This window comes from Styela clava, chromosome 1 (genome assembly GCF_964204865.1).
Source record: "Styela clava chromosome 1, kaStyClav1.hap1.2, whole genome shotgun sequence".
Classification (NCBI taxonomy): Eukaryota; Metazoa; Chordata; class Ascidiacea; order Stolidobranchia; family Styelidae; genus Styela; species Styela clava.
This window is the reverse complement of record NC_135250.1, coordinates 22,612,428-22,624,544: the sequence shown is the minus strand read 5'-3', so window position 1 is coordinate 22,624,544 and position 12,117 is coordinate 22,612,428. Positions and strand designations below refer to the sequence as shown.

Genomic DNA, 12,117 nt, shown 5'->3' with positions numbered 1-12,117 from the left:
GACTTATATAAGGCTGGTAGTCAATAAGACTTATTATTTAGATATTAATTTCTATGTTTACACATCACGTTGAAGTCAAATATGCAAATACAGTCAAATATATGCACTAACAAAATAAATACAGTACAGTATGCCTTGATCATGGTTAAATGTTAATAGAATGTGTAACAACAAATTTATACATACGCTTTGTATGTTTTATTCAAGTTGCTCCGCCTCGCTTCAATTCTATGGGCCAATCAATGCTCTGTTGAACAATAGATTTTTGAAAAAAAGTAGACTAAGCAACAAAAGACAGTGGCGAGAAATCAACTGAAGCGTGTTATTAACGTATTTATGTGTCTGAGTCAAGATCAGGATGCCACTTTAGATGTTATATAGCTAGATTTAGATGTTTGGTTAAGGATTTAGATAAAAAATTTGGAGTCTTGATGTTAGCTATAAAATTTAGATATATTTTTTGAACGTTCTAAATATTATCCAGTGGGAAATGAAAAAAAAAGATGTGTATAATTGTTAATTAAACGAATATTATTTAGAATTAGATGTAAGGTTCATGAAAGAACATTTTTCGATTTCAAAGAAAAATATGTACAGCAGAAACCTTTAAAAATCCCTCTGAAGCAACTGTAGCAACAACATCAACTTCTAATGATCTTCGAAATCTACTATGATGTATTATAATACACTAATTGTACTCTCTCGTTTGGTTCGTTTTTATTAAATTTAGTAATTTCATATTTAGATATATTTTTTGGATGTTTTTTAAAATTTAGATATTTTTAGATCTAGATTCTAGATGTTTTTATTCAGACAAAAGTGGCAGCCCTGGTCTAGATATTAAGTTACGATGCCTCCATTGTTTCTCTCATGTAGTTCTGAATCTCTGTAGTTCTGAAAAGTAAAGCGCATAGCTACAAGTTTTAGGTCGTCTCAACTCGTAACTTGTCAAGAGTGTGAAATAACAAAGGAGGATGGCGAGCTTTACACATGGAAGTCAACGTGAGTAATCTTAATTTTTACTTTTCCCACTATTTTTGTTTAATCTCGTTTTCAACCTAATCTATGTACAAATACTTCATATGTTTTTAGGTTTTAATGAAACCGAATGGCTGAAGCAATTGAAACGTTCAAAAAGTCATAGAATTAAAGGTAAGTAGGCGTGGTTTCTCAAAGTTTGAGTACAAAGTCTTCTTACAATAATTTCTTGACCTTTTTCTCTTTTGAATTAAAAATTTAATTTTCGTATTGGCCGTGTACAAATGAAACGCAGATTGCCGAATTGACTGAAAATTTCCATGCAAAATTGACTAGAAACTAAGCTTTATTACAACTAAGACATAAAAATATACAGAAAAGGACAGATCTGGTAATCGTCATTATCCTGGAGTAATGCGGGGTAATGTTTAACAGTCAAACCAGAGATGCAGAGCCATATTAAACTAAATTCAGTATTTAAAGTAATAAAGTGTTGTTGCTAATACAGGGCGTTAATTAGTCTTCAACGAAAAATGAAATTGGGGCCTAATTTCTTTAACAAAGCTGCATTTTTTACATAGCACAAAAGACGAAGCACGATGGAAATTTAGAGTCTTCTGGTCAGCGTGAACTGCATCAAGCACTAATAGGCATTGAGGTATATAAAACAGCCATATCGTATTTTCAATCTCTACTATATTTTTTTGAAGCTTACTAATTGATGTAGCGTAATTGTTTCTGATTTAATTGGTGAAATTTATTGCGTCTTACATGTTGATGAAGTAAGATTGCGAATAAGCCGATGAACGCTATTTTTTTTCACAGTGTTGAGAATACGAATAGATTTTATAAATTGAAGCTAGAAATATACTTCCAAGTGATTTGTTTCCTATCATCAGGATATTCACGAAGAGCAATGGCAAAAAGATTTAAATAGTCTAATATTCACAAAAAAGAAAATTACTCTTGAGCGGATGAGTCAGATTGTTCTTCATTTGAATGAAGCATCACATGTTGAAATACTTTCATTCGAAGGATGTGATTTTGAAAAAAATTGGTGTCAACCGTTGAAAGAAGTTTCAGCATCTTGTGAGGTTTGTGGTAGAATAAAAATAAGAGATTATAAAAAAGACAGGCTCATTATCTATCAAAATGTATTGAACAAAAACTTTCAAAATAGGTTTATTCAGAGTGGGAAAATGCAAATGTTCGATTTCACTATCAGTGATTAAGAACAATGTCATCAAAGGACTTACGGGATACCAAAACACTTGAGGGAGATGTCAATTGACTCAGCAAAAATTAAAATGATTTTATCCAATGTGACTTAATCATAGAAATATACGTTTTTAGATTGATTTTCTGGATTTGATGGGCTGCTCTATCACTGAAAAATATGACTGGGGAGCGATTGGAATGTTCGTGAATAAATATAGAGTAAAAGGATTGCGATTATGTGAATGCCGAATCAATTCATGGACTTTTGGATACTTTTGCTCTGGGATGGTAGAATGCCCTGTTGCATCAAATGTAACTACGGTGAGAATTATGAAACAATATATTCTTAACAATGATGAATGCTCACAGTCCTTTACATTGCTAGACTTTGGGTTTAATTATTGACCTGTGCTTTTTTATATGCATATAACACATGTTTTATATGTACATCCGTGACTGGGTGTATAATTCATTGAATTGGCTGTATATGCATAATTTGTACTGTATATATACATCACGTTTCTTACCCACTCACAAATAGAATGAAACTTGGATATTGTAAAAATTTTACATATACAGCCAACCATATATGCATATACAGCTAATGCATACAGGATATGCATATAGAGCAAACTTAATATACATATATAGTCATTTGAATAATGTACAAACACAGCCAATGCATTTCATATGCAGACACTACATCGCTATGCGCACACAACATGTGGAGGCATAGCAAGTACAATAACTACTTGCTAATGAAATTCATTGTGTATGTTTATATATATGTATATCACGTAACTGGTTGCATAATTCATTGAATTGGCTGTATATGCATATTTTGTACTGTGTATATATATACATCACGTTTCTTACCCCACTCACAAATAGAATAAACACATTGACACATTGTAAACATTTCACATATACAGCCAACTCATTATACATATATGCATTTAAATAATGTACAAGCACAGCCAATGCATTTCACAAATCTAATCAACTAATCGTTCAACATCGCACGTCTCAGGTATCATCCGAAATCATTGACCTACGAGGTAACGAAATTGTGTTTGATGATTATACATATTCATCTCTGGATTATCTGGTTTCGTCTCGTCGGTTCAGGATGTTTTGTTTTGACGGTTTTACTCTAAAGATAAATCAAGATCAGGCAAGACAATTTTAGTAATGGTATAAGATAAACAATGAGAAATCAAAATGATATTTTCAAGGTTATTTCGTTATGTTGCAGAAAGTCATTCTTGATATGAAGCCGGACATACAAGGAATAGATTCGTCTGTTTGGGGTAAAATGGTTCCTCTGTATCAAGTACACGGAATTAGTCTTTCGTCTTCTCATGACTTGGCACGTGATCCCACTGTGTTTGCACAAATTTTGAGAAACAGCGACTACACTCAGGTGAGTTGGCGACTTTGGTTATTGGACACGGCGTGTACATAGGAGTCGTTTTGTTATTATTATTATGTTGTTGTTGTTGAAAATCATTTTCATAATCTTGTCGTTATGAAATAATCGTCTTTCTCACTAACTACTGAACTAATTGATTCGAACGTTTCAGTGGTTAAAGATTGATTTTTTGCTAGGAGGCTTTACTTTTATCTATTTTAAAACTTTCTGTGGTCTCTATGTAATTCATTTTTCACTTCGAAAATTTTTGACCGTACCGTACACGTACAGTAGACTAGGTAAGGTAGCCTACCGCCCCATTTAGCTTTCGTGTCCCTATGTTTGAGCATCGATCTCTTGAAATGAAATATTATACAGCTGAAGGAACTGAGTGTACAAGTTGAAGGGACCGTTTCGCATTACAAAAGAGCAGTCAATCTTGTTATAATGTTGAACATTGAAGACTTCATTGTATCGGACCAAAGTGACTCATTGAGGACATCCTGCGTAAAATTACTACTGGAAAACTTAGTAGAGCACGGACACCAGGTATTTAACACATAAATATCTTTTTCAATTACTCAGTGAGTGTCATTCGACTTCACCCGCATTCACAATTTTAGCTTGCTTTGATTAATTAGTTGGGAATAGAAATAGGTATGTGATTCGAACTGCAATTGGAATGACCCCCTCGTAGACGCCACATACTTGGCTAGAAAAGTCTCTTTCCAACGCAAAAATTCGTCCAATCTCATTGCATAACTGTTTTTTATAACTGCGATTCATAGCTAAAGTTCTGCCTAGAGCAATACCGAAATCTTTAAAATTTGCTGTTCTACTATGGAATCTCAGAAACCACTTATTCAATATAATTTCTTTAATTTTTCGAAGGTCATCTAACCCTTACTATAAACGTATGTAATAAAATAATATTCCGTCTTGAACGCTGACTGATATATATTTATTCTATTATTTGATATTAATATTACTTTCAGCTGAGGTCTTTTGGAATATTTTTCGAAGATGACATTTCGAAGAAGTGTGCCAGCGTCATTGGCGATATTGTATTTCATAGCAAAGTAAAGCGTTTCCTTGTTAGTTACGATGTCACTGCTATTGATTCGTTGGCGTCGGCACTTAACAAACTCTCAGTTGAAAAACATTACAAGGTATTAATTAGATCAGCGTTTCCCAAACTGTGTTCCGCGGAAAATAAGCGTCCTCCGAGTGTTCCGTGGAAAACAAATCAAAAATGCGTCTAAATGGGTCGCCATGGCGATATAGGGATCGTGAAGTTGTCGCCCAACTGACCGTTTAATATCGCGTCACCGTCAGCCAAAAGCGGACTAACTAAGGTAGGGTAGTGGCATTTTCGTTAACCGTCGGCCTAGCTTTTTGACTGTTAAGTTCATTATCAAGTTTGCAGCAATCCTTTTGATTTTGCTATAGGCAAACAAGTAGGTCTAAACAATAAAGGCAAATGGTCAACTCTTCTTCCGCCATCTCTGCCTGGTTTTACTTCGAAATGCTGAAAAAATTACTCATGTTCTAAAAACTCGATTCAGCAGATAAATAAACTGCAGCTCGCGAAGTTGCAGCAAGTACTTCTATCTCCATTAGACGTACCATTAGAGGCAAACACTACGTAATGGAAAGTAAAGGACATAGAAAGATAAAATGAATTTGTTGATTCATATACACAGCATTCAAATTAGGAAACAATAAAACATTTATAATAAATGAAATATGTAAAATATTCAATCATATTTTAGGTATGTTTAACATATTTCTGCTAGTTTTTGCGGCGCATTTAGCAACTCGCCGCGACGAACCCACTGGGAACCGCTACATTACACCGTTTTTCTTTATCAATTTTACCCTTTCATATTATGGTGTTCCGCGAGGCGAGATAAAAAGTGTAAGTGTTCCGTGACCGAAAAAGTTTGGGAAACGCTGAATTAGATTATAATTTTTTTATTAATTCAACAGTTAACGTGACAGTATACGATCAACTTTCTCGCAGAAATTTAAAATGGCATTCGCTAAATTTCGTTAATATTTGAGATCATTTTTAGTAAGATTCAATTCGCAATATAGCGACACCTACGTCCAAGTTGTGTCGACATGTAATTGATTACATGGCCGCGTTTAGCTTTTTGGGGTTTGAAAATTGCACATTCAATATTTTATAATATTTGCCAATCCTTGGCATAAATTTGTAAAACATTCTCCTAATCGAAAAATCAATACGGTCATTATGGAAAAAATATTGGTCCACAGGTAGAACAAATCATCACGAGACTAGTTTCTCCTGGAGAATATTTTTCCGATGCTTCTCTCGATGAAGCAATACCAGATGATGTCTTGGACATGGAAGATGTGAACATAGATCGATTGCTCACATTGGCCAGAGTTGCAGCTGAAGCGGTTGTTTTTGAAATGCTAAAGAAATGGGCCAGTCATATGTTACCATTATTGCGGAAAAGTTTCGAAGGAATTAAGGTATACAAAATTACAATTTGTTCGTTTTCAAGACTTGCAATAATCCGATTACTTTGGACATTAATACAGGACTAACATGTATAATGTATTCAATTGTCTGTCAGAAATAAGCCTTTGTAAGTCATAAATAAGTAGCTTGTATTAATGCAAATTAGAACAGCCTGGACTACACTGCAATAATATTATTTCAACAACCGATCTTGTTAAATTTCATCTTATAAAATACATCTTCACATCGACGAGAAGCATTTGAACATTTAATGAGCAACTTATATTTCTGGCGAATAAATAATGATAGTAAACCCCCAATAAGTCGAAATGACAACTTGACAACAATTTTTATAATATGTGATCTTGTTTCAGAATTTCGAAGTGAAACAGGTTGATGTTGGCATTTCAATATTTGTCAAAAACCAAACTGTGTCACGGTAAGGGCCTGTTTTGTTTTTGTGTAATTTCTCGCATTGTTGTTTAAGAAAATTAATACAACCTTCATTTGTAAGGCCTTGCAAAAATATTATTGTATGACCTCCCTCACGCTGTTGTAAAAACAAGAAAGCAATGCTCGAATATATGAACACGGAGGCCAGAACGACATAGTATCGAATCATTTACAGTACCGGTAGTCTGGGTTCCAGATTGCTGGATGCGATGGCGAAACCGCCACTAGCAACGCAATTTTTATGTTGATAACATCATCGAATAAAACTTCAAAGTGAAAAACGAATCCAATAGAGTCCACAAAAATTTGAGAAATAAATAAAAAATGATAGCTTCCTAGTGACAACAGCAATCTTTAATCACTATAAATTTCACAGTAATTGGTCTAGTAGTAGCGATTTTTTCACTCAACAAAAATGAAAATGCTAGCAACAACAACATAATAATAATAACAAAACGATTCGTATGTCCAAATCGTGACCAATGGGTTTTTTGTTCTTCAACTGATTAATTATAAAGAAAATTTATCCCTCAACTTTGAGATTCTTCATGAGGAGGAAAAATTACATTATTGGTTATTTGTATTCTGAAAAAACAATTTCTCTTAATATCAGTGATTTCGAGCTTTGATTAGCATTCATTCTTGGGATAATCCCATCCGACAGGATTGGCAACGTGCTTTACATATACATCCAGAAATGCACATAGAGCCAAATCATATGGATATATAGCCAACCCAACATACATATATAGCCAATGCCATATGCATTAAGCCATTTAAGTGATGTACATCCAAAGTGACATACAAACGATATTGTCAATGACACATTCCTCATGTTACGATCAGCTGTTGTATGGCAGTATGACTACGTATCTATGTAGTAGGAGAGACTGAATCAACATTATGCGCACATCACGGGAGAACTTGAATGACATTTAGAATTTAGATCAAAGAAATACCAGTCTATAAAATGCATTAACTGAATACGTGCGTCACTTTAATGGCTCTATATTGGTGTTGGCTATATATGCTTGTCATACTGGAAACATCACTTTGAATTGCTTTATATGCATATTAAAGTAGTTGTACATGCATATAACATTGGCTGTATATGTATATAAGTTTGTCTGTGCATGTTTTGGCTCTATATGTACAGTCCGCTTAATGCCAGAAGTTTTTAACTGAGTATGTTATCAATACCAGGACAAAGCCGGCGGATTTCGGGTGGTTACACAGCACTATCAATGATATGGAAGCAAACTTCGCCAATGTTACAAGAATGGATCTATCCGGAAAAGTTTTAGATGAAAAATATATACATTCTCTTGGAGGAATTTTACGATTCTGTTTAACACTTGAGGAACTCCTGGTTGCTAAATGTCAGTTGAAAGACCAAGATGTTTCGAATATTACGGATTCACTTTCGATACATAAAAATAAGGTTTGAATTCTAGAAATATACGCAATATAATATGTAATTGATTGTACAAAAGGGTTGACTGTAGAAAATGGTCTGTGAAAAGTAATATAGAAATACACAAATAAAGAGCAATGGAGAGGTATTATCATAAAATCTAATGTGAAATTTTTTAGATGTTTCTACTAGACTTGAGCAACAATCCTGAACTTGGGAAGAAATCAGCACAATCATTATCGGATTTTCTCCAAAGGCGTCACATCAAAAATATTAAAGTTATCGGATGTGGTCTGGGAAAGTGGCATGAAGAAATTATAACTCCCGGAATGCTAAACATGCCGCGAGATGTATGTGTATAACTGTATATAAACTGATAGTTTAAATTTTACATGATGTATTTGAATGTATGTAGCTTAAATAACTTTTATAATGAAGTAAATCTTGAATTACATATTTTTGATACATAAACTTACTTGCGAGGAATTTCAAGAATACCAAACTATGAATAATTAAATCAATTAAAGATGAATACGTTTATACACATGGAAATAAATTAATAAATCGGAAGCAAGTATGAAAATTAATAGCTTACAAAGTTCATTAATTTCTAGGCTGGTACTACAATCACATATGAAGAAGACCAAGGTAAAAAATTCAAATTGTTCAAAAGAATATCTAAATTATTTAGTACCTGACCTAAAAATCTTGTGGATGAAATGGCCAAGTTGCTTTGACCTGCGACACGAACGTAGTTAGGCCCAGCAATCTGATCACTTAAATCTAAGCACTCTCTTACTCCTTCCATAATTTTCAAATCGTGTATGGTCTACGAGGTCCTATAAGATAGCTCCGGCGTAGCCACCTTGCAACGTGTTTTTTATTATTATCAAAATTAGATTATTAGTCAACTGTTGTCATATGATTAAGCAACAAGTAAACACTTCTTGCTCGTGTTGATTTAATCTTTCGAAGTATTTTTCAACCAGTACTTGCTATCGTTCACGTTGTGAACTAGATTTTAACAAATTTTTGAAATAAGATTATACCTTAACCGTGTGATTTTATGTTTTTAAGTAATTGTGCTCGTGGATAAGCAAGGGGTGAATATCGATTTCTCCACAAAGAATTGTTCAGTAACAATTCCCCCAAATGCCGTTCAAATGCCGATTGAATTAACGTTCAAATTAACACATCCTGGAAGATTTGACAACATTCCTGACTGGTCGCATCCTGTCACATCCATTCTGAGGTGCTTACCGAATGGCGCCAAGTTCAGTGAATATATTGAAGTAAAACTTCACACATGGATTAAACAAAGGAAAGCACAGAGTGATCAAAAGTTAAATCTTCATCTTCTAACAAGAGAAGACAATCACAAGAAATGGGATCAAGAGGCCACGATTCAACATGGTGATGACGACTTTATTGAGTTCCAAATTGACCATTTCAGTGATTTTGAGGTCGTTATCAATTCTGCCGACGCAAATAACGTTCAGGCTAACTATTGCAACATGCTGTTCAAGCTTTCAGTGGATCCACTGACAACCAACGATCATTTACTGTTGTCAAAATTCGTTCCCAATAACAATGCAGCAAAAGAACAGCAAAAAAGAGAGCTAGAAGCTTCAGGAATGTGTCTCTATGCCTTGGGTTTAAACGAACTTACCATAATGCCAGAAGATCAAATTTCAGTTCTCCTTATGTCTCATAACAAGGCAGATCCCACACAAGTCCAAATCAGACATTCTGAACCCTTAACATATACCGGCGCGGAGATATTTAGTCAAACTTCTCCAAAAGTCAAATTTACCGCGAGGTTGACAAATCGAGCAAATCCACAAAACGAACAAATAAAGGATCTTTATCATGAAGTTACGGGCGCAAATGGGGGAAACTTTAAAGATCCGATTACACTTCGCTGGAGACCTGAATTGGAAGTTCCGGAACGACCCCAATACATCCATAAGAATATTTACAACATAAATGGTTGTAATGTAAATATATCTCAAGAAAATACAGGTAATTCACAAACTATAATTAGTAAAAAGTTTAGTAGAAACCCAGTTATTTTTCTAATTCAGATCTATATTAGTGCTTGCCTCTTTGACGTGTTGTGATGAAACATTCAACTCTCTTCTGTATTTAATATTGGGTTACACTAGATTCATCGATGGTCATTAGGCATCGTCGAAGTATTAAGTCAAACACAAAATAAATAAACTGATAACTGTTCATAACATAACTGCGTTCTAGTGTCACCATAAAAGATATTTGATTTTTTTGTTTTAGTGGTCACCACATCCGCCACAGTTGGACCGGAAGTTGTGGACGAAGCAGCCTTGGAGGATGACATACAAGAAGCGCAGCCTCCCCTGCAGGCAGATGAGAAACCAGTGGTATTAGAATCTGAAAACGAATCAAGTTCAGACGACAGCTCAAGTGATTCGTGGCTAGAATAAGCAAAAACGACTTTATGAAAGAAAAAATTACAGTGATTTATATTACAGATATATGCTCTACTTTCGAAGACACAGACTCTTAACATTTCTATAATGTACCTGTGAGACTGGCTGCTACCGCATAATATACCACACTTTATTGTGTATGGAATGCTCTGTTTTTGGCCTAAGAGTCATTTTCTTTATTCATCTCTAACTTTTTATACATATTTTGTTTTTACTTAATCAATTTATCCAAATTTTAAAACACGGTTACCCGATCACATACTCGCCTTATATTCTACATATATGCATTGCCTTTCCCCCCATATCAAATTTTTATGATTCCAGTGTCTCATAGACACAATTGTGGATCTTCCTATTTTTTTCGTTTTTCTAATTGATATTTATCTCAGTTTAGTACGAGTACTGGTAATAATAATTATAATAGTGAATTATTGCATTGTGGCGCCATCTTGCGGCGGTACTGTACTAGCATAAAAGCGTTTGCGTTGTGGTAATTTTGTATCCCTAAGTTTTATTCATAACGCTTTGGAAGGTAACCGCTGACAAGTAGACCGAATAGTCATCCATTCCAGGAGCATACGGAATATATATATATATATAAATATTTCGTGATTTTCATTTTATTGTGCTTTCCCTGAATGACTGATAAAAAATGTTATCCGGTTAATATAAAATTTTCATTAAATAAAACTCGAAAAAAAAATCGATTTCGAATTCGATAAATCTGCATTATGGTATGTAAAAACCATTTTTGCCCAATCTTAGAGATTTAAGAACTTCTTTGCTAACAAGTTCCTTCTTCTTATTTCTTCTTTAACAATTTATTGTACATATACTGTAATAATTAAGTAGACATGTACTGAATATTAAACTTAATCTGTACACTTATACAATACATACAATTACATCCTTTTTTATTGCGTCTTTGATGTGTTGTAAGTAGTAATGTATATGACGTTGTTAACAATGTAACTTGATAAGAAATAGTTTCTACTCATAAAAAACAATCGCGAAAAAGAAATTGACAGGCGTAAATCATGGCGGGGAAAATAGAGAACACCACAATAAAAGTTTAAATATCCCAATTATGTAGATAGACCGCTACAAGATATTTTATAAATATAAACAAATTGTTGTTCTTGATTCGTATCATATGGAGTATTGCTTTTAGAATTATTGTAATCGAAATTGAAAAAGAAATTGAACAGAAAATGAAGGAAGATTTGTGATTCATCTTCAAATTTATACCTGACTGCTCCCGTTGAACATGAGAAAAACATCGAATATGTGTACGGAAGTTGGGAGTGACAACATGCAAACACAATATTGTTTTAAGATTAACTGCTACTTGTCGAAATTGCAAGTTGTTGTTGTAGGGGAAATCCCTTTCCTCCGTAATTAATGGTACACTCGATTTCAGTACTGAGAAATGAAAGAATTGACTAGGTCACTAGATCACTAAAAGGCTATTATTATTAATATTATACGACCCGATATTTTCAATTTTGCCGTTCTATTGATATTCGTAAACACATTTTTTTAACGTTTGAGAACACTTTATTCCGTAACTCTTGCGCTCCAATTTTTTTCAGCAAACGCTGTTGAAGTTACCGGTACTGGTGCGCGACTTTTGTGTCCTTATATTTGAGCGTTGCTATGTTGTTCTAAATGGCAATAGATTGCA

General features: G+C 33.9%; 1 protein-coding gene across 1 annotated transcript; it reads left to right on the top strand.

The window, feature by feature from the left end:
• Nucleotides 1–744: 744 nt before the first annotated feature.
• LOC120342567 (uncharacterized) lies at nucleotides 745–11,346 on the top strand. The gene is made up of 16 exons (XM_039411449.2): nucleotides 745–1,002; nucleotides 1,093–1,152; nucleotides 1,560–1,636; nucleotides 1,878–2,072; nucleotides 2,332–2,517; nucleotides 3,227–3,370; nucleotides 3,452–3,619; nucleotides 3,986–4,156; nucleotides 4,603–4,776; nucleotides 5,888–6,109; nucleotides 6,473–6,537; nucleotides 7,755–7,992; nucleotides 8,145–8,315; nucleotides 8,580–8,613; nucleotides 9,043–9,987; nucleotides 10,258–11,346. The coding sequence occupies exons 1-16, from the start codon at nucleotides 975–977 to the stop codon at nucleotides 10,425–10,427; spliced, it is 3,048 nt and encodes a 1,015-aa protein (XP_039267383.2). The 5' UTR covers nucleotides 745–974; the 3' UTR covers nucleotides 10,428–11,346.
• Nucleotides 11,347–12,117: the final 771 nt, after the last annotated feature.

What these genes read in the sequence shown, in the direction of transcription:
- LOC120342567 (XM_039411449.2), top strand. Translation starts at nt 975, where the DNA reads ATGGCGAGCTTTACACATGGAAGTCAAC. An exon ending in CTTTACACATGGAAGTCAAC is followed by an intron (nt 1,003 to 1,092) that starts GTGAGTAATCTT and finishes ATATGTTTTTAG; the next exon opens with GTTTTAATGAAACCGAATGG. An exon ending in TAGTAGAGCACGGACACCAG is followed by an intron (nt 4,157 to 4,602) that starts GTATTTAACACA and finishes TATTACTTTCAG; the next exon opens with CTGAGGTCTTTTGGAATATT.